Below are 23,580 nucleotides of genomic sequence, written 5' to 3'. Positions count from 1 at the left end.
TGTTGGGAGAATTAAATGATACAATGCATAAAAGAATATACCTAACAAATGCCTGGTTACTGAGTGAGTCTCAGATGTGCTCAATAAATGCTCACTTTCAGGGTGCCTGGGTGGCTCAGTTGGCTAAGTGTCTGACTCTTGATTTCAGCTCAGGTCATGATCTCAGGGTTGTGAGATCAAGCCCTGTGTTAGGCTCCATGTTCAGCAGGGAGTCTGCTTGAGATTCTTTCCCTCTGTCCCTCCCTGCTTCCCCCCAACTAAAAAAAAAAAAATGCTCATCTTCCTCTCCCCTACATCTTTTTCCTTAATTATTACAAAGTTAAAAAAAACAACAACAATGCAAAGGTGAATGTGGCTTTTCATTTTCCAGTCACCTCTACAGTACCCTGATTCAAATCTTCCAAGAACCAAGCATAGTTAACCCCGCATATCAGGGCACAACTTTCCTTTCAGAAAAGAGATGATTCTGGAAGTGAACAGTGTGGTGCTAAATGTATTCCGTGCATGGGATGCCTGGGTCCTCTATTCCAAAAGTCCCTTTCTCTATTCACTATAAACACCTTTGCTTTATTACTCTTTGCTAGAGACCATAAGAATAAAATACATCACAAAAACACTTTATCAGGTTTACCCCTCATTTTTTTTCTCAAATCTTTTTAAGTATGAAGCTTTTGAATTCTCAATGTTTTCAATGGTCATATGATTTTTCATGTTTTTCCCCCCACCATTACAGGTTGTAAATTAGTGATGACTACTGGACATCTACTATGTTCAAAGTTATATGCTAGGAGCTTAACATTTAACAACTCTATGAAGTAGGCAACACTTCCCTTAATTTATGATAAGAAAACTGAGGTGAGGAGGGATATAGGAGCCTGTATAAAGTGACAGAGCTTAGGAACCCAAAATCTGGATACTGCTTTGGAAAATACTTGCACATCTGAAAGGATATCGAGACAATACCTCACCTTTCCTCTCCAAATGCATAACAAGAACAAATTGCTAGAAAGGGCAATAAAGGGAGTCTTTTAGGTCTCAAGAGTCTTTGGGATTCTCCTTTGTGTTCTCATAATGCCAATTCTTTTTTTTTTTTTAATTTAACTTCAATTTGCCAACACCCAGTACTCAACAATGCCAAATCTGACATGAAAGGAGCTACCCATAACAGAGGGGAGGTAGATCAATCTGCTTTGTCCATGGTAAAACTAATCAGTTCAGTGGCTAGAATATGTAGTACTGCTGAGGACTTCAAAGACAGTTCTCTATCACTGACAGTCTAGTACAGTAAAATCCTGGAGTCAAAAGACTTTGATTCTATTCTAGTTTGGCAATTTAGTAGCTGTGGATTATGGGGCAACTGTTGTATGCTCTTACGTTCTTCATCCCTAAAACAGGGAAAATAAGGCACAAATACTTCAAAAGGTGTTCTGAGAATCCAGTGAGATAGCATTTGTTCATACCATGCCTTGTTTATTTTGTTTAGTTACTTACTGTCTGTCCTTCCTCACTATTAGATAAATTTCATGACATCAGAGAACTAGTCTATATATTCTACTATTGCATCTCCAAAGCATGGAACATTGCCTAACACACACAGCAAATATATTTGCAGAATGAACAAAGCATGTGCACTGTTAAAAATTAAAAATGCTGATTACTATTAGTATTATTGTTAAGAAGTGTTAAGACATACAAAGTCGGTTTTTTCATTAGATGTTAACTTTTCATAAGTGTTAATGTATTTAGCCAGAAGTGAATTCAGGCAGCCAACATTGAAGTTCAAAGTATGATCTTGTTCCAACTTTTTGCTGTTTCCCTTGAAATAATTACTAGCCCCCCCCCACAATATCTGATATTAGCATTTAAATCACATGAAATGAAAATGGTGAGGCTTCATTTCTTGTTACTAATTTTTGTAACCTCCAAGAGGGTTTCTTGGTTTTGCTGATTATTCTGCAACTTCCAGGTTCCCTCCAGATGTGAAGGAAATTGCTTACTTGGTTGAGATGCTTGTACTTACTTGATGAAGTACTTGATTCCATCTGCTGTGTAAGCTTCCTCCCACCCGTAAGGTAGGTCTAGAGTGAAGGGAAACCAAAAATACATTTAATAAGATGATAAAGATAACTTTATTTCCTGGATGCAAACTTCCCCCATCTTTACAATTATTTGAGTACATTTCTTGTACAAAATAATTTTCTCGAGAGGAGGAATTAAAACAATTCAGATGAGCTTTCAGACTCAGCATCTTTAGAACACAATAAATAAGTCTCAAACAGTTAACAATCTGCTTTAGTTGCATTAACTGGATTATGACTTGTCATTTACATGGTGTGAGCATTTTTGTCAGCAGGATTCAAGCAAAAATTTTTGGTGCAGGGGATGGTTTTTGCCTGAAGGCAGAGGATGGACAAGATGGCCCCTGCTTGTCTATTCTGGCTCAAAGTTTCCTTAATTGGCTCCTTTTACATTCTTCCGTTCAGCTCTACAGGGAATTGGTGCACGAGTGCCAGATCAGCAGGGGTTTGAAAGTAGCTTCTGGACAAGACCAAATTCCTTGTGAAGTCTGAAAGTTTAGCAAAGTGATTTACAATGGATGGTGGTATTTTATTTTGTTAATTAAAAATTTTGTGTACTAAACAGAAACGGCCAAACAATTTGCTTAACTTAGCTTTCATTTCTGTAATGGGATTGAGAGTAGTTAGTGAGCTATAAAGAAATGCAGATTGAAGTAAGCAAGAAATTATTTGGCCATATTTCTGTAAATGAGTACATTTGTGTCCTCATCATATCAAGAGAATAGGCCCATGTTGAGGTAGCCACATTCTCTTATATTCCAGCTATGGATGATACTCTTCTAGAGTACAATGGTTTCTATCTCTCTGCTATATCCTGGCATGCTGTGAAGGATTTTAATTGACCTTTTGGATCAGTCCTTTAATCTTGGATAGTCATGGCTCCATTGATGGTATAATATACATTAATGCACTAAAGAACAGACTCCATGGCTCAGGTAGTCTACTTTGAAAAGTAACTGAGCTACCACAATAGACCACTGATTTCCATTCCCCTAAGTCTCAGCATGAGGCAGAGCAAAAATGCACAAATCCGTAACTATTTGAATGAAATAAAACCTTACTCCGTCATCATTCACTTCTTCAAGATTATTCTTTGAGAACAGTTTTGAATATGTTGTTTTTATAATTAAGAAAAGTTTTATTTTATATCTATTTCCAATCCATTACCACAAGTTGTATAAAAGAGGACCTTGTCTAAAAATTCTGTAACCATTTCCTTTGTAGATTAACACAGGCCACCTAGCAATTTCTTTGCTCTCTTAGTGAATAAATGTTCCTATTTTAAGTAGGAAATGAGGAGCGTCTGGGTGATTCAGTCAGTTCAGCATCTGCCTTTGGCTCAAGTCATTATCTCTGGGTCCTGGGATAGAGCTCAACATCAGGCTTCCTGCCTAGCAGAGAGTCTGTTTCCCTCTCTCTCCTTCTGCCCCTCCCCATTGCTTGTTCTCTCTCTCTCATAAATAAAACAAATCTTAAAAAAAAAAGAAAGTAGAAAATGAGCATTTCTGGGAAGTCAGCATAAGCAAATGATTGGCTTCTTTCAAGCCCCTGAAGTGACACTGTATCCATATCTTCTAGTAGTACATGCCCAGCTAGATGGGCCATGATAAACTGCTGCTACAATGGTTCAAGTAGATTTATTTCCTTTTTTCACACTGTGTTTTTTTTTTTTTTTTAATTAACAGATCATCTTATTGATCACTGACAACCACCTTGCCTGCAGGGAAGAGTGTCATGACTATACAGAAGAATCTTGCTTTCATGATAAAAATGCTCAGAAATACCAGAGTATCTGGTCAATAAGGCAAAGACAGCTAAAAATTACGTAGGAAGTCATTCTAATGTGACTAAGGTTTCTGTCCAAATGATTTGTTTGTCCAACCATTATGCATATACTTCCAGATTTTAAGTGATGGGTTTTTTTTCATGAAAAGGAGAAAAAATGTACACTTTAGTATCTTTTAATTTACAACATCATTTAAAAATTGAGACTGACATTGGATTACTGCACATTCTCTGTGCCATCAGAATAGAATTCCTGCCCTGATTATTTTCTTACAATTATTAAACAAGGACTAAAACTTCAAAACAGACTTATTAAAGGTACTAATCCATATCCATCTTAGTTAATATGGTTACTGAATGACAGTAGCCATAAAGATGATTCTTTTGTGTTAAATAATATGCACAGCTTATGTTAGGATAAACCCTCTGTTCTGAAAAAAAATAAGCATTTCTTTTTAGAAGACTGAATGGTTTCTTCTTTTTTGTGCAGCTACTATAATCTGAAAAACGGAACTGGAGACTAAACTGATATTAATAATCTATCCGTGATAGTTCAGTACTAGAAAACATAATCACTGTCCAATTATAAACTGAGAAACACAACACTGATAAACCAAGTAGTTTACTTTATACAAAAAAGAGAACGTTTGATTTCCACAAGCTTGTATGCTTACAAAACACTCAGTTTTCCATTAGTAAACGATTTTATAGAAATAAGTGATTTCAGCAAAATTGTAACATGACCTAAATACTTTTCAATAATCATTATTATTCCAAGGCATTAAGTTTTTTCTCCATTCCTCTATCTTAAAACTATTATAACAACCATAATCACTTGAAATTGTTTCTGATTGGAAGTGTTTGTCTATAGACTCTCACATAACATTCTTTCCATCAGAGATCATCTGTTTCCAATCAACCACTTCATGGGGATGACTCCAAAATCTTCATGAATATCTTGCCAAAGTAAGAGTATTATACATATTTAGCTGTCACCTAAAACTCAACATATCCCAAACTAAACTCATCATGTTTTCATACAAACCAGCTTCCCTTCCAATTTTCCAGTCTATTTAGGTAACGAGATTCTCTTTGTCATATTTGGCCCATTCATCAAATTTGTATTGATCATTTACTATGTGTTCAGTATTTTACTTTGTGTTCAACATGCAACGATGAACAAATAATCATGACCTTGGTCTTATGGAGCCTTAAAACATAATCATAAATAAAGACATAATTAAAAATATAAATAAGTACAATGATAGAAGAGTGTTGAATACTGTGAAAGAGTAACAACAGAGACAAAGCCTAAATCCCCAAACACACAGAGCTACAAATCAGTAAGAAAAGGCCAATGACAAATAGGAGTCTATGGAACATGTTGAACATTCAGGACATTGGAAAGACAAGTGCACTTAGACACATAAAAATATGCTTAATTTCACTCTTAATGAGACAAATACAAATCAAACTATTATGAGATGCTATGTATATGTTAGCAAAGATTAAAAAGTTGTTGAATAAGACACTGTGTTGAGAGTGTGAAGAGGCAGTCATTCCCATACTGATGGGAGTATAAATTGATGACATATTTATGGAAAGTTACATATCTATCTAAAATCCTAAATGCTAATAATAACCACTGACATTTCTGACATTTATTGAATGGCTATATGCTGGACACTGTTCCAAGTACTACACATGTACCAACACTGTCAGGCCTCATGGCAATTCTAAGACATACTGCTATCATCTCCATTTTATAAACAAGGGAACTGAGGCACAGAAAGGTGAAATCATTTGCTCAAGTTACATAGCTAGCCAGTGGCATAGTCCAGACTCTTAGGCACTACCCTCTCTGTCTCCCTGAACCATTTAATCCAGCAATTCTTCTAGGAATTTAGCCCACAGATATGCTTTCTGTACCAGATTATTGTTTTTTTTTTTTTTTTAAAGGATTGGCAATAATCTAAATAACCACCAATGGGAACTGAATGAAGACAGCATATCCCGATAAAGGGATATTGTCCAGCTGTGAAAAAGAACGATGAAGTAATATATGTACTAGTTTGAATGGGAGTGTGGGATAAAGGATCTCTGGAGGAACTGGAGTTAAGAAGGTATGGACATGGGGAAGAACACTCTAGGCTAAGCAAACAGCATGTGCAAAGGCTCCAGGGATGGGAAAAGCTTGGCACATTTGAGGAACTGACAGATCATTGTTGCTGGAGCATAGTGAATGAAGGAGGGGAGAGAATGATAAAAGATTTGGCTGGACAGATAAGCAAATATGACTATATGGGGTTTTGCAGGGCATGTTAAAATTGTTTGAGAGTTTCTTAAAAAAGAAGCAGGAGATCTGCTTCTCATTAAGATGAGGAAAACTGCAAAGAATTTTGCTCCCACCGTATGTGGGGAAAGCTGTACAACCTGAAAAATATAATGATTTTTTTGAGTCCCTCAGAGACTGAGTTCCTTACCTGAGTTGACCCTGAGGTGAACTGAATTCCAAAGGGTGAAGAGCCCCTCCAAGAAAAGATGGGGCACATGAACTCTTTTCTCTTGGCAGAGCACAGTAAGAAATGTTGCCATAAAAATGGGTAAGAAAAAAACATCTAAAATCATAACAAGGGCTGATTATGGGCTAGCATGATAGTTTTTAGTATTCCTGGGAGCTCCCCGCCCTCCCCAAGGAGAATCTGTTCTCTATAAACAGCTCCTTTCTTTTCTTTAAAGATTTTATTTATTTATTAATGAGAGAGAGAGAGAAGCAGAGACATAGGCAGAGGGAGAAGCAGGCTCCATGCAGGGAGCCTGACGTGGGACTCGATCCCGGGACCATAGGATCACAATCTGGGCTGAAGGCAGGCGCTAAACCACTGAGCCACCCAGGGATCTCTTAACAGCTCCTTTCTTACAAGAAAGATTGGGGGTCAGCAGGAGACCTGAGAGAGCCCCCCTCCCATTGGGTGGTGCAAGTTCATGCAATACCTGCAAAGTTTCGAGGAGGGGAACAGGTATACCATCAATGTTCTGTGCCCTGCATGAGTACAAGATGATGGCCAATTGCTATAGGGGACAGGTATAAAACATGCACAGCCCTCAACCCTCCCTGATATGAAGGAATAGCTGGCTGTGGCTGGAGAAAAAGCAAGAAATACTCCCTGATACTCCTCACCCTGGACAGGACACCGAGTGACATGAAGCAAAAGACATTGGTTCCTGGGGGACAGAAATTGTCACACCCCAATGCCTGTCTAGAGTCCAAGAAAAAACTTTTTGTCCTGGTTGGGGGCAAGGAGCTGTAGAAAACCTGATGTCTTCATCCTGCATCAACACTTAGGTCACTGGAGCGGCAAGGGCAGGGAACATTTCAAATCCAGAATCCTACACCTATATAGAGCAGAGTCTGACTTCCACAGGGAGAGGGGCAGGAAACCCACTTGAGTACTGAATAGGAGGTAGGTTGTCTGCCACTGGGGAGGGACAAGAAGGCTGAGAAGGTCCTTCCCCTGTGAATTGGGCACAGGGCCTGCTAAACCAGAGACTGGGGAGGGAAAACCAAGAGCCTCTCCCCAACCCTTATTCTCCACATACACCTCTAACCTTGCACTAGGCAAAAAGCAAGAGCCCTCTACTTGTAGGGGAGGGCAAAGGAGCAACATTCAATATCCACATTCACTGTGATGTGTATAGAGCCTGCTGCCTGCCAGCTGAGGATGGAGCAGAAACACTGAAAAAAACCCTCCAGCATCCTGACCTTACATAAGCATAAGAGAATGGCAGACAACCACTGGAGGATGCTAAATTCATTGTAACCCTAGAAATGAAATGTAAACCCAGTTTGCCTACAAAGGAGACGGAATTCTCCATGCCTGCCTCTACCACCTGCCACGCTAATGGCCTAACAGGGATGAGACAGGCTCACTTTTGGGGTTAAATAATAGTTATCCCAGTGTCTATGGTTTTATACATTCAATATCTAACACTGAATCAAAATTATGGAATACAGGGGATCTCTGGGTGGCTCAACGGTTTAGCACCTGCCTTCGGCCCAGGGCATGATCCTGGAGTCCTGGGATTGAGTCCCACGTTGGGCTCCCTGCATGGAGCTTGCTTCTCCCTCTGCCTGTGTCAGAAGGGAAAAAATAAGAGAAAAAACAGAGATCATTGTCAAAAGATAAAGCTATCAACAGAACCAGATCCAAGGATAGACAAAATATCGGACTTTAAGATAACTAAACAGTAAAAGATCTAGTGGAGTCTGGTGAGTTATGGTTGCATAACCTTGTAGCAATGTTCATTACTAAGGTATATTGTGCAGAAGGTGAATGATTGTGTTCGTGGAGGCCTGGAGTCTTGTGAAATGGTGTGACAGGAAGATAGAGGGCCACGTGAATTGAAGGGATTTGTGAGAATGATTGGAATAATGAGCCCCAGACCTACAGGGTTATATACTGAATGAGAAGACAAGTAAAAACTACAGTGGAGGCTGAAGGATAGAGAAAAATAGGTGGGTAGTCTGAGGACAATAGAGCATGCAATGAGCTAGAAAAGTGGGAGGTTTGAGTGGGAGTTTGAACCACTATCTGTGGATGCCAAGGCTCTTGGTGAAAGTGGGGGACCACAATAAGGTGGGAAAAACAGGCAGGGGTGGGGGGCAAAAAAAAAGGAAGAGTAAAGGTGGTGGGTTCACATGGATGACAGGATGGCAGGAGCAGGGCTTAGAAGAGTGGAGAATGAGAATTCTGAGAACAAAATAAAGACAATACCACCGATCTCAGAACTCAAATAGCCAAATTTACTTGAAAAACACTTGCTATAAAAAGCAATTGTAATTGCTATAAAAGCTCAAATACATCTTACTTTTAGGATCTGTTATCTTGAGAGGAAGAGAGGGAGAGAAGGAAAGGGTGAGGGAGGGAGGAGTGGGGGTAGGGAAAGGATGAGAGAGAGAGAGATAGAGAAAGATCTAACTCACAGTAAGGTTTCCCTAGAGAATATCACAATCATAATAGAATTTTCACTTGATTTGCAGTCAGAAAATCCAAATCTATATGTCATGTTCTTCGATTACAAAGTTGAATAACCATGGAAAAGTAATAATCTTGTGGAGTTTCAACTTTCTCATCTACAGTATACAACAGTGATCAATAGCCATTGTTTTGCCTAAGGATTATCATGAGATTGTTATAAGATAATGTAAACTATACAAGGATACACAAAAGGAGAGCATTATTAGTCATAGTCATGAAGGAAAACAGCTCATTCTTCAGAGCTTATGGTTCTAGAGATATATACAGTAAGGGATATGTAATATAAAAAATAAATATTAAATTATCCACAGGGGTTATCTCTATTAAGGCATAGTACATTTTTTTACAATCTGCTTAATACAGGAAATGATAGAGTCTCTTTCACCCATTCATTGAATGGGTGATGGTAAATATTTGGCAACCAGCTCTTAGTGCAGTGAGGAGCCCTTGTTTATAGCATTTGCTTATTTCTGTAGTGTGATTACTCCTACTATAACTGATTTCAGGCTACTAATGCAATGTCACTAACTATAGTGTTGGGGAGCAATGCCAAGTGGTACACCAATGTGCAGTGTTCCCAGATGTAACAGACATACATAAGAACAAAGATGATAGTATAGGGAAATGATAGTAGGAAAATGATTCGGAAGTGGTGAGTTTTGAGTATTTTTATTACTTTTTTAAAAAGAATTTAATTTACAGTTTAAAATTTTGATTTTTAATAATGGCCATGTTTGACAGTCAGCACACAAAATTCTTGCAAGCCAGTACTAACCAGCTCCAATATAACCAGTGTGGAGCCCATACCTTAGTCCTAACAGACATAAAGTTCCAAAAAAATCAAAGGAGAGAAATACCATTTTGTCCATTAAGTGATTACATGACACTGTATCAGCCTAGTCTGAGAGGTGGAGAAACAGTGCCCTAACAGTCAGCTGTATATTTACCAAATGTTCACACAGAGCTTTCTTTGTGCCTGACATTCTTTCAGCTGTTTCATAAACATTAACTCACTGTATCCTCCTAACAATCCTTTGCCATCAATGCTATTATTGACCTTATCTGATAAGAGGAAACCCAGGGGCCCAGACGTTTAAGTAGCTTGCCCATTGTCACACTGCTAATAAATGGTACAGTCACAATTTGAACTCAAGCACTTTGGTGCTACAGCCTATACTTTTTTGCTGTTGTTTAAAGATTTTATTTATTCATTCATGAGAGACACACACAGAGAGAGGCAGAGACACAAGCAGAGGGAGAAGCAGGCTCCCTGTGGGGAGCCCGATGCGGGACTCAATGCCAGGACCCCAGGATCAGACCCTGAGCCAAGGCAGACGCTCAACCACTGAACCTTCAGGCATCCCTACAGCCTATGCTTTTAACCAGTGCTGTGCTGCTTCCACTTCCCTAACTTCTGGGTGCATGGTCAACCACCAAACTTCAAAATGGTAAAAAATACCTTTGTGCCTAGCTTTTTGAACAACCATAATAATAACAACAACAACAACAAAGAAAACAAAACTTCCCTATCTCAATCTCTGCATTACTACCCAGAGAAATGCTCTTTTGAAAAGAACCGAAATAATTTTTAGGCTGGAACACAAAGCAGTCTATTTTAGAGACATTTTATGTTAGATTTACAATTGTACAAGTTAATTTGTAGGTCTGAATCGCAGTACCAATTTTAAAAGAACTACTAGCTAATTTTACTATGAAAAAGGAATCTATTATACGGAGAGATGATTGTAACCTAAAAATAACCAAATAATGCAGTATTTTAAATATAAAAATAATTTCTAAGGAAATAATCTCTTAAAAAACTATATAGATTTCCTGAATTGTGCTTTAAACACTCCTTGAAATTAGACTTGCATAAACTGTAAACAGATATAATTTTAGATTCCTGGCCTGAGTTTTTACCACATGGTTACATACACCATTTAAACAAGCAGAGAAAAAAAAAAAAGCAAATGACATATATAATGTAGAAAGATTTTATGTTTCTATATTTGTATGTCTCAAATTCAGAAGTTTAAATGGTAACATAATTAGATATAATTTATTTCTAGTTAGAAGTCACTCATTGAGCAAGTTAAAAAGCTGTAACATATTAAATGAACAACAGGTAAAAATATTTGTAGAGGTTATTTGGTGGTTCATAGTCCTCTTTATCTTGTTGTCACCATTCTGGTCAAATATTACTAGTGTCCACTTAATAGGATGGAAGAAGCTTATTCGTTTTCTATGGTTCTCTTTCCAACAGATGCAAAACTCAGTGTTTTTACAGTTGAAAGTCTTTTATTTCCAGTTAAGATCATGGGGTCCAGATACCTGAGAAGCCAGTTTAAGCATTCTTTCTTATACTGTTAACTCTCATCTCATGACCCAGACTGAAGGTGAGAATGCAGGATTCTATTAGCAATTATCTTAGGGCATTTATACGCTAGGGGAATGATCTGTTTGTAGGCTTGTTTTGCTCAAAATCAAGGACATAAAATGGACTTCATTCCATGCACTAATATAACTCAGCATAAAACTTGCTGAAGCTATCCTCACTAGAGTGTGAGATCTTTCTCTGTGTAATTAGTCTAAAGAGATGATGTATGTGTGTGTAAGGGAAGTGGGTGGGGTTCCTAATTCCTTTTAGTGTATGAAGATAAACAGGATTTCCTTAAAGCACTGCTATTATCAGAGTGATAAACATATTAAGAGGTTAGTGGCTACTGAACATGAATTAATAGACCTACTAGAAGGGGGAAAAATGAATTCCATTTACTTTTTCCTTTTTTTAAAGAGATTTTATTTATTTATTCATGAGAGACACACATACAGAGAGAGAGAGAGGCAGAGACACAGGCAGAAGGACAAACAGGCCCCATGCAGGGAGCCCGATGCAGGACTTGATCCCGGGACTCCAGGTTCACTTCCTGGGTCCAAGGCAGGCGCTAAGCCACCGAGCCACCCAGGCGTCCCCCACTTATTTTTTCTACACCATTCAGGAAAACTGATTTAGTGACTAGAGGTGTAGAGTTCAAGTTCAATATCAAGGAAGCTTGATATTCACTGGTTAAATCTAACGGCAGTATGTTGGGTAGCCCAAAATAGAGACCACTATTTGCCTGCAACTAGCAGGTTGCCTGACAGACAGACTTGATCTAAGAAACAGGAAGAGCAGTTTGTTAAGTTGGTCAAAATGCTTGATTCAACTGACAAGAGGAATTAGTGTAACTCTTAAGGTGATTTCATGAGTACATCAATGGAATGTCATTAGCGTTCTACTACCATAACATATTTATAAAAGTATCCCATACCAGAATACCAGAATTCTAGAAATTATATATCTTGGAAGTGAGCTTTCAAGAAAACATATGTTATGGCTGTATATGTTTTCTTGTAAACTTAGCAGCCTAAGACAATACCTACTTCTCAGCTCACAGTCCTGAAGGATGGAAGTCTGGCATAGTATGACTAGGTTCTTTGCTCAGGGTATTAAAACTGAAATCAAGGCGTCAGCTGAGATATGTTTTCATCCCCAGGTTCTGGAGGGAAATTTGCTTCCAAATTCATTTTTTTGTTGGCAGAATTCAGTTCCTTGCAGCTGTAGGACTTAAAGGGCTACTCTCAGCTTAAACATAGCTGGCATTCTTTGCCACGAGACCCCTCCATCTTCAAGTTGCAATAGCATGTAGCATCTTTTTCAAGCTTTCAATTTAACTTCTCTGTCTTTGATTTCTAGACTCAGATTTAAAGGGCTTGTGTGGATAATCTCCCCATTTTAAGGTCAACTAATTATATATGCAAAATCTCTTCACAGCAGCACCTAGATTAGTATTTGGTTGAATAGCTAGTAGAAATTATGTATATATACCAGTGGCCAGGAGTTTGGGGGAAGGCACCTTAAAATTCCATCTACCACAATGATCATATTATTTATTTCATATAGTGTCTAAATCAGAAGGGTGAGACTTTTTTTGTTCCCAGGAAATGTCACTGACAAAAATATATCAAAAACCACATACAAATTAAAAGAACTTTGTAACTAATTTCAGTTTTATTTTTATTTTTTTTAAATTTCAGTTTTATTTTTAAAGGAGATGTGTAAGCTATCAAAGTAATCGACAATTTAAATTAGACATGGGATTATAAACTTTTCTTCCCAACTAAGTCCAGAAAACTAAAAATGTTTTGTTTGTCATTCATTCTTCAATAGGAGAAGAGAAAAAAAAGCAGGAGAGAGAATATATAAAAGGGACTAGGGCAGGTTAAATTTAAGCACAGTTTAAATTTCGCAGGTAAAGTGAGTTTGGCTATGGTGGCCTCAAATCTTCAGGTCCCATCGCTTGATCTGATTTAGAATCTTATCCAAGCTGGTAGAGCCAGTCAAAATCTCCTTTAGAACCTGTCCAGTATGGTAACCTCTGCTGAATATTCTTCACAGTGCTGTTGGCTCCTTAAATCCCCAGACCCTGGATCTGCCAGAAACTTTGCTCAACACCTTTTCTACTCACATTTGTTGAATGCTTACTATCCCAGGCCTGGTAGCATGGTGACCAGGTTCAGAACAGTGCCTTACACACATATACACTGGTTACTCAAGAAACTTTTTGTTGACTGACTAGAGAAATCTGCCTCCCATGACGGCTGACGGTTCAGTGAATCCTGCACATATTTGAAATTCTACTGTTGTTCTAAGTTCTTTGTACTCACCAGGCGAACTTTCTCACAAATATTTGCACAACTGTTATTTGTAGATTTTGACAACAGGGTAGTGGAGGACCATCAGATAGGCAATTTTACAAACACTGACATAGACCAGATGAAATTAAATCAAGATCATTAAAAACAACAACAACAAAAATCAAGATCATCAATGTTTCCCATACTGAGGATAGTGATAACTCTAAGTATCGCTAATTCCTAACCATGTAGCATTTTGCTGTTGACATTGTCTTTGCATGAAAAAAAAAAAAAAGAAGTCTGTTTATCTGGAAGCCTGCTAAGGATCTCAGGCAAAATAGAACAAATCATAAAATCAAATGTTTTGGGTATTTGTCTTTAAGATTTAACTTTTTATGAAGTGTATGTTTTAAAAAGATTTAAAGAAAAGCAATAAAAACCCCTTTTTAGAACAAGGGAATTTTTAAAATAATAACTTGCATGCAGTCAGATAAACTCAATATGAATGAGTTACAAATTCAAATAAAAGTATTTGACCTTTGTCTTTCCTCCTCTACAAAGAATATTAGCACTCACAATATAATGACCACTTAAAATTATTTTTTTAACAATCCATAGTATAGAATTCAGAACCCCTTTAAAAGCACATATCTATAAAAGGACACATACTTGAATGTTCATATGAGCTTTTGTAATAGTCCCAGTTCAGATGTCCATCAATTAGTGACTAGATAAATAAGTTGAATATCAATCCAGTGGAACATCACTCAGCAATACTGATAATTAATATCCAACACCATGGACAAATCCTAAAAGCTCTATATTATCAGTAGAAGATGTTACATACTTTTAGTATAATATGAAATTTTAGTAAAAGTAAAACTATAGTGACAGAAAGTAGATCAGGGGCTGCCTGAGACCAGGAATAATGGAGGAGACTGATTATACAGGGGCACATGGCAAAGTCCTGGAATCATAGTGGTGCTATGTAACCGCAAACATTGTCAAAACTCAGTGACTTATATACTTACATTTTATTGTATATAAATTACACCTCTTAATTTATAAGAGCAGAGGGAAATCTTTCAAAGCAGTGGTATGAACAACCCCATTAAAAATGTTGGGGTTCTTGGGTGGCTTAGTCAGTTAAATGTCTGACTCTTGATCTTGGCTCAGGTCGTAATTTCAGGGTCATGACATCGAGCCCCACATCAGACTCCACGCTCAGCAGGGAGTCTGCTTCAGATTCTTTCTCTCTCCCTCTTCCTCTGCCCCTCCCTCAAATAAATAAATAAATCTTAAAAAATAAAAAATATTTTTAAAAGACACTTTAAAATATGGCTTCAGTCTGTTTTCATCTTCATGTCCTATTAATCCCACTTGTCTAGCCACTGAGCTATTTCTTAGAATATACTATGTCTGTCTTTCCTCTATGCTTTTCCAGATACTGTTCTTTCTACCTGAAATGCTCATCACTATGGAATACAGTCACTCAATAATCACTTTTGAATGAATTTCAAAGACCATCGTCATGTACTAGAGTTTCTTTGTCAGCTTGTAGGCAGATCTCTGACATAGGGACCTTTCAGTTAGGAAATCTATTCAGAATTTTTTCCTTTGGTGGAAAATTTACATATAGTGGAATGTACAAATCTTAAGTGCACATTTACTGAATTTTGACAAATGCCTAGAGCTATGTAACCCCAAACCTTTTCAAGATATAGAATATTACCATCATCCCAGAAAGATCCTGTTCCAGTGGATTCTTAACTATCATCCCCCCAGAGGCTAACACTGTTCCAATTTTTAAAAATATTATAACTTTTACTTTTTGAATTTCCAGTTAGTTTTTAAGAATGATTTACATTTCTCTGCTTAGACAGCCAATTTTTGCATTGATTGTTGAGTATATTTTCTTGTACACAGTTATAACAGATACTCTTAAAGTCCTTGTACCAGCATCTAGATCCTCGGGGACTTGACCTCTGTTCTTTGTCTTTTCTCTTGAAAAAAAGACTTTTTCCTGTTTGTTTTTACATTGGGTAACTTTGATTTATGTTTAATAAATTATGAAAGTTATATTGTGGAAACTATAAATTCTCCTATATTACTCTGAAGAGTGTTGGTTGGACCCAAGCTATAAGATCTATCTCTCGGGCAATGGCTCAAATCTCAGTTCAATTTTTCCTTGCTTAGCTGGGCTATTGCAATGGTCCCTGAACTTATATAGCGTAGGTTCAGCCAGAGACTTGGGCCAAGGTTATTCACGGAATTTGAAGTTCCTTACACCTGGCTGTCTTCTCCTCTCTGGGCTTTCCCCTTCACTTTCTAGTAGTAACAGTTGCCCCAAACTTCATATTCTAGTTCCATAGTCTATAAAGACTATAGGTTATCAGACTTTTACTGCCGTATGGGTCCTGCTAATAAGGCTTGTAGTAAGATGAGGCAAGCGAGGTGTCCAGGGTGCAAAATTTAACTCTCTGGCTTGCAAAGTGCTGTGTCAGCATGCAACAGTGATGCACTTAGGGTGCCTTGCTTGCCTTACCCTAGTCCCAGCCCTGGGTCCTATATCCTCACCCTGAAAGTGGAACAAATGAAAAACTTACCCCATGTTGATTTCTTCTTCCAAGTTTTGACTAATCCCTGGAATCTGCCTGATTTTATTTACTCTCCAGAGACTTTAGGTGGTTGGTTTTTGTTTTTGCCCAGGGTTTATAATTTGGGTTGGGCAGGATGGTTAGTCACCTAGGAGCCTACTTGGCCATAGTGGAAGCAAAACTAACAGAATTTTTGAATAGAAAGAGATCTCAGGAATCCTCTATTCAATTGTCTGATGTTACAAATGGGAAACTGACACCAAAATAGGTTGAAGAGCTTTGTCATGGAGTCAATTATAGAGAAAGACAGTAATGTAACTTCTAATCTAGTGATCATCCACTATGACATTCTGTGACAACGCTTTTTGAACAATTTCTATGCTGAATGTAAAAATGTACTCAGACCTCTTTTTCAAATGTAAATAGTGTATTAGCTCTCAATTATTCATTACTGCTGCTTAACAGTTTGCTATTGTTATGAACTAAAAGAATCCCCATAAAATTTGTATGTTGAAGCCTGAACCCCCAGTGTCCTTGTACTAGCAGTCAGGGGCACTTAAGGAAATAATTAACATTGAATGAGGTCAGGGGTGTCTGGGTGGCTCAGTCAGTTAAGCCTCTGCCTTCTGCTCAGGTCATGATCTCAGGGCCCTGGGATCTGTCCCTCATCTCTGGGCTTCCTGCTCAGTGGGAGTCTGCTTCTCCTTCTCCCTCTCCCCCTAACCCCTGCCCCTGCTCGTGTTCTCTCTCAAATAAATAAAATCTTTAAAAAAGAAGTTAAATGAGATCTTAAGGGTGAGGGCTCTGATCCAACAGGATTACTGTCCTCATAAGAGACACCTTCCCCATGTATGCACAAAGGAGAGGTCATGTGGGGACACAGAGAGGTGGTGGCTGCTCATATGCCAAGAGAAGAGGTCTCAGAATGAAACACACAGTCTATTCTGTAAATGCCTTTGTTTCTGGACTTCCCTACCTCCAGAACTGTGAGAAATAAATTTCTGTTATTTAATTCACCCATCTCCAGTATTTTGTTATGGAAGCTTGAGCTAACTAACACAGCTATATAAAATGGATCCAAATTTGCACACTGGTAAATCAGCTTACTTGACAGAATTACTTCAGCTTGACTACATAAAGGTAAATTTGTACTCTTTAAAGCACTTGAACTCAGAAATATAAAATCTGCCAATCAGTACAACAAAAATAAAGTTGTCTTAAGGGCTTAAATCCAGTACTTTGAGTAAATCTGTTGTGAGGCTGGAGACAAATGACGTTTCTAAACCAATTTCATCCTATTATTTTTCCTACTTATTTTTTAAATGCTTACATATAAAAATATTAATAGAAATCAGAGTTGGGGGCACGTGGGTGGCTTTGTGATCCTGGGGTCCTGGGACTGAGTCCTGCATCGGGCTCCCCACAGGGAGCCTGCTTCTTTCTCTGCCCATGTCTCTATTTCTCTCTGTGTGTCTCTCATGAATAAATTTAAAAAAATTCTATAAATCCCTTAAATCATATCTTCCCAAATAGCATGTAAACAGGCGCCATGTAAGTGAAGGTCAGGCCCAAACACATACATCTTATTTGCAGACTCAGAAACTCAGCTCCCTGATGCATGATGGACCTCTGCTCCTGCTGCCTTGCTTTCCATACCTTCTGGCCTCATGGCCTATTCTGTCATTTGGACTTCCATCTTACTCCTCAGATTCTCCAAAGAAAGCTGTTACTACCATCTCTTCTCATGGTATCATGGGGGCCACACTTCTCTTTTTACCCAGATATTTTTGATAATGTGTCCGTGGTGACCTAGCCTGTCATCTTGTCACATCTTTAGGTTAACCCAACCCAGCACAGCCTAGACATGCAGCAGTAACCAATCATCAAATAGAAGGTATTTTAGTGAATACAAATTATTAAGTACTGAGTATAATTAGGAGTGCATTATCTCCTAGGATTTCAAATCATATTTTCTTTATACAATATTCTTTTATTTCTTCCCCTTCTCTTTTTTTTTGTTCATTGCTACTTGCTGTTGTAATCAGGTGGTCTGTTATGGTAACATTAGGTCACACTATATCATTTCTTACTCCAATTCTCTTTTATCCTACCTCTCTGTCTGGCAGTACTTAGTAAGATCATCCATATCATAAGAAGCTAAGAAATATGAGAGTTATCTCTCATTTGATCAGTGATGATTATAATTTCTGACAATTCAGGATGAAAACACAATTTTAGCCAATTTTTATTTCTATATATTGACATGGTTTGATGGATATAAACAAGCATTCCAAGTAAGTTAGGAGCCAATTTGGCCAACTCTCCCCTTAACTTTATACTGTTCTACTCAGCTATAGTAAGACCCCAATGCATTTCTTTTCCCCTTCATTGAATTAGCTTAATAAATTACTAACAAAAAGAAAACTTGTTATATTTGGGGATCCTGATAACAAAAGTACTGTGGCAGAAGGTTATCCAACTACTTTGCTGGTTCACTAATTTAAAAATGTAGTTTCCTACTTTCAAGTGCACCTTGATTTGAGATAATGATCTTTATTTAAGTATATATATATATATATATATACACACACACACACATATATATACACACACACACACACCATATATATGGTAATACATATATGTTATATATATGATAATATATAAAGATTTTATTCATTTGTGTGTGTATGCGTGTGTGCATGAGAGACAGAGAGAGAGAGGGAGAGAGAGAAAAAACACATAAGCAGGGGGAGAGGCAGAAGCAGAGGGAGAAAGAGAATCCCAGACTTTCCGCTGAGCATGCTGCCCAATGCAGGGCTTAATCCCACAATCCTGAGATTGACTTGAGCCGAAATCAAGAATTGGACACTTAACCCACTGAGCCACCTATTTAAGGATGTATTTTATTGATTGGATAAATACCTATAACTAAGGACTTTAAGTACTTATTGTTAAAGAAATGCTTCAAAAGTTCTTAAAAGTTTCTTGTTTTAAAGCAATTCTCTTTTAATTTTAATATTTTCATTTGCTTAAGAAATCAAACATAAATACACATATCTAAATATGAAAGATTACAATCTAGAGAGAAACTTCTGATTGGTTCTTGTATTGGCTTCTTAAACTCATTTAGATGGAGTTTAAATTAACTGCCTTCTATGAATGATATCAATCACTGCATGGAATAAAATCGATCTTCATTCTTCTTTTTTTTTCATTCTTAAATATAGTCATACCTGAAAAAAAAGTAAAAATGCTCCAACTACTCTGAACTTTTGCTTTTCCCAACGGAGGTCATGCTCCTTCACTCATCTCTGCATTTGTACAGGCTATTAACTCTGCCTATAGTCACTGACTCCTTTTCTTCTCTGCTTTGTAAGCTTCTGCTCATCAATCCGGAACCAGCTTAGATGGTACTTTCTGTGTGCATCCTCACCCAGTTTCCTTGGCAGAGTCCAATCTCCCTCCTTTATGGTACTTCCATGGTTTGTACCAGTTTCTATCACAGCACTTACTACTCTTTCATGTAAAAAATGAGTTCCTTGAGGGCAAGGACCATGTTTATCTATATTTGTATCACTTTCTGGTATGTGATATATAGTATTTGGTGCACAATAAGTGCTAACAATGGCTTGATGAGTTCTCACACCTCAAGAACTAAGACTTATCCTCAGATCTTTAAAAAAAAAAAAAAAAAAGCAACACTGCCTGGAGAGATTTAGAAAAATTTGGCATTTTCACAAGGAATGCTTTCAGGTGAAAGTGACAAACTACCCAATTAGATGGACATATAGGGGTTTACTTTTTAGGAGCCGGGGAGGTTTCTCAACAATAACACCAAGGTCCCAGGCTCTTTCTACTGTAGCATCCTTAGTGTATAGGCAGTTCATCCTCACTCCTTTCACCTTGTGGTTGAAGAGGGTCTCCAAAACTACAGGCATTATATCCACATTGAAGGCAGAAAGGAAAAAGAGGTGGTCCAGCTCTGGCTGTCCTTGTCTGTTAATCGAACGCCTCTCCAGAAATTTCTAAGCAGACTCTTGTCGGTATCTCATTGGCCAGAATTGAGTTGTGGTGCTACCCCAGATGTAGGAGGCTGAGAAAGCAAGTATCTGATTTTATAGTTTCAAATATTATTGACAGAGTCAGGCAAACATTGAACTAGCCATAGGTGATAATAAAACAAAACAAAACAAAACAACAGGAGAGTGGTTTAAGGTTAAGATATTAAGGTACCAGGTTTGTCAGAATAAGTAGGCCTGAGACTTTGGGGGACCTCAGGTATCAGTGCAAATGGGCATATAGTTAATTATTCATGTTGAGATATTTTCTCAACTGTGGTTGCTTCTAATGGCATAAATAATGAGATATCCATTTCAATCTTGCATCTTATAATTCTTCCAGTGCTTTTAAATTACGACGTGTTTCCTTTGTCTCCCATTCACCTCAACTTCCTTTTGGTTCCATCACTGCCATTCAAAATTTCTCTGAGCCAAATCTTAAATGTTTCATTCTCTATAAATGTTTTACTGATTTTAAAACAATTTCCCTCCTTATTCTTCTGAGCTATTAGCACTTTGTATCATTCATAAAATACTTAGTGTCTTCAACTTTGCATTATGATAATTTGCACAAATATTTTATTTCCCTCCTTCCATAGACTGCTAACTCCTGGAGGGTACTGAGTCTTCTGCCTCAGACATACTTGGTTCCAAATGTATAATCTTGTGAATTGAATATTTAATCCATCTCCTCTCATTTGCTTACAGAGACTCTTAGTGTTGGAATGAAAAAAATGGGAGGCAAGACCCACATGTATGAAAATAGCCATAGCTAACCTGTGACATGGATAAAACATTTCTATTCTGTGTTGAAAATGGTACTCTCTCCTTGTGCAACGGCTAGAATATAGCACCTCCTCTGAGCCAATGCAACTCTGAGGGCATGGAGCCTGCAATGGTACTGAACTTCCTGTGAGAATTATAAAAAGGTGGTCCTTCCTCTAGGAGATGAAGTCCTGTACCAGAGCATCCAGTTGGTTGTACTTCATCCCCCACGAACTCACCTGCCCTTTGCTTAAGGCACAAAATGCTCAATGCCCTATAGCAGCTATACAGAAGGGGTTTCAGAAGAAAAGATTCATTTTCATCCAATATATCTACAAGTCTTTTGGGACTTCTCCAGGCTTTGTAGTGATGGGGAAAACACAGAACTTTACATTTTTGGATAGGTTTAATTGTCCAAGTTTCCTGCTCAGAATTAAACCAAAATTTGTCTTTCTGTTTTTTCTATCTGATGGCCCAAAGACTTAACTTCTGATGCTATATATAATAATGTCTCAAAGCATTACATTGGCATTGAAGCTGCCTCCCGACAACACACAAGCACTAGCATGCTACTCTTTATCGGCAGAAACCATGAACATTGTATTTGATTATCAGACATGTGTGTGTACCTGTAAACACTTCTATTTAAAATCCAGTAAGTCAAGTCTACTTTAGGAATCTAATTTATAAACCCTGGGAATCTTAAACTTTATTTTTTCCCCACTGGATCACTGTCTTCTATTTCACGACCTACCTAATCACAATCACTTGCCATCCCACATTGATCACTGACAATCTAACAATTAAGTATGGAGTTTTAAGGGACGCTGTGTGGCTCAGCGGTTGAGTATCTGCCTTGGGCTCAGGACGTGATCCTGGAGTCCCGGGATCATGTCCCACATTGGGCTCCCTGCATGGATCCTGCTTCTCCCTCTGCCTCTCTCTCTCTTTCTCTGTCTCTCATGAATAAATATTTTAAAAAGTATGGAGTTTTAATTTGAAAATATTATTACTGATAAAAAGTTAAATGCTTGCAGTTAAATCTGTAGAAATATTTAAGATGTAGCAGTATTAAAAATTATTCTTTCTCATGTCCTCTAAATAGCTTGGGAAAGGTCTGAAATTATTAAAAAGAGAATTCCAGAAAATAAGGGGGTGGGAGGTAGAATCCTTTAATGTATAATATTTTCTACTTGAGAGGTGTGGTTGGGTAACCTTAATTGTGGTTATGTGTTAAGAACAAAAATTAGATTATAAAATGTTGGTCTGATATACATTCTTAAAAATTATCAGTATAACAAATACAAAGGCTGAGGGCAGAAACACAATATGCATATGCTTAGGAAATTCAAAATATCTAAAGATTAATTTTCTTTGTTTGAGGTACTTAACCAGGAAAGAAAAGGAATGAATTTATATTGCAAGGTTCCATTTATTCAATAATTTATTAATACATTTTGGTAATTTCATAGGCTGAGTTAAAGTTTATCTTTGTATCATTTGACATATGATAGAACTGGATACAAAGGGCAGCCCGGGTGGCTCAGCAGTTTAGCTCCCCTTCAGCCCAGGGCGTGATCCTGGAGACCCGGGATCGAGTCCCACATCGGGCTCCCTGCATGGAGCCTGCTTCTCCCTCTGCCTGTGTCTCTGTCTCCCTCTCTCTCTCTGTGTCTCTCATAAATAAATAAAATCTTAAAAAAAATAAAAAAAGAGAACTGGATACAAAGATTTTGGCTACAGTAGAAGATTAACCATCAGTTAAAGAATCACATATATGAAGAGATATTTTTATTTTATATACTTAGATATTTTATTTTGTATCAAAACATATAAGTATACATTCATTTGTCAATCTTTATAGGCCAAAGTTTTTTCTATGTTTATTAGTCCTCTGATTAGGGTTCTGTATTGTTATTTTTTTTTTTTTCAGAAACCACACTCAAAATGTATCAGCTATCATTTCCAGTTTCAGTTTCTTTAAAGTTGATTGAGAATGAAAAACAGTTATGAAACAATCCAAGAGCAGAACTCATCTAACTTTTATAATTTCCCCCCAATCTTTTATACATGACTCCTTCACATCTAATCAATAGCATTATAAGCTCACCTTTATCAAATCTCTCTAAAGCATTTAACTTAATTTTTTAAAAATAACTATTTCCATATTCATATTTCATTAAATTACAAATTATACAATTAATTTATAGTAGCAAGTATACCTGGCATTAATCCTTTTGGAAACAAACACAACCAACTCTGATATACATTTTAACTGGCACCAGTTTAAGTTCAGGGTAGTACTGGAAAGAAGCCTATCAGATAGGAGCAGATATCACCCATGGGGATCAATCAGTATGCTTTATGGAGAGAAGGGATAGGCTGGTTAACCTGATTAAAATATTTTCTAACTTTTTGGAGAAAGTGGTTCTAAAAACACATACACACTATTAATGACTGTGGGGTATTTTATAATTTACTGAGAGTAATATTTTAAAATTTTACTATTTACCAGGATAATTACTTAACTATTCAAAAGTTTATACTTTAAAATCACTCAGCTTTTCTTGGGGTGCTT

General features: G+C 37.4%; 1 protein-coding gene across 5 annotated transcripts in view; it reads right to left on the bottom strand.

Annotated features, from left to right (window-relative positions):
• Positions 1-23,580, bottom strand: part of STXBP4 (syntaxin binding protein 4) — a 159,838-nt gene that overhangs the window by 17,790 nt on the left and 118,468 nt on the right. For all 5 annotated transcript variants that reach the window (XM_025995962.2, XM_025995966.2, XM_025995964.2 and 2 more), the window contains one exon: positions 2,021-2,078. In XM_025995962.2, coding sequence (XP_025851747.1) covers positions 2,021-2,078 — 58 coding nt within the window. The remainder of the gene's footprint in view (positions 1-2,020; positions 2,079-23,580) is intronic.

The sequence above is a fragment of the Vulpes vulpes genome, chromosome 2 (assembly GCF_048418805.1).
Source record: "Vulpes vulpes isolate BD-2025 chromosome 2, VulVul3, whole genome shotgun sequence".
Lineage (NCBI taxonomy): Eukaryota > Metazoa > Chordata > Mammalia > Carnivora > Canidae > Vulpes > Vulpes vulpes.
The sequence above is the reverse complement of the archived record's forward strand: the minus strand, read 5'-3'. Positions and strand labels throughout refer to the sequence as shown.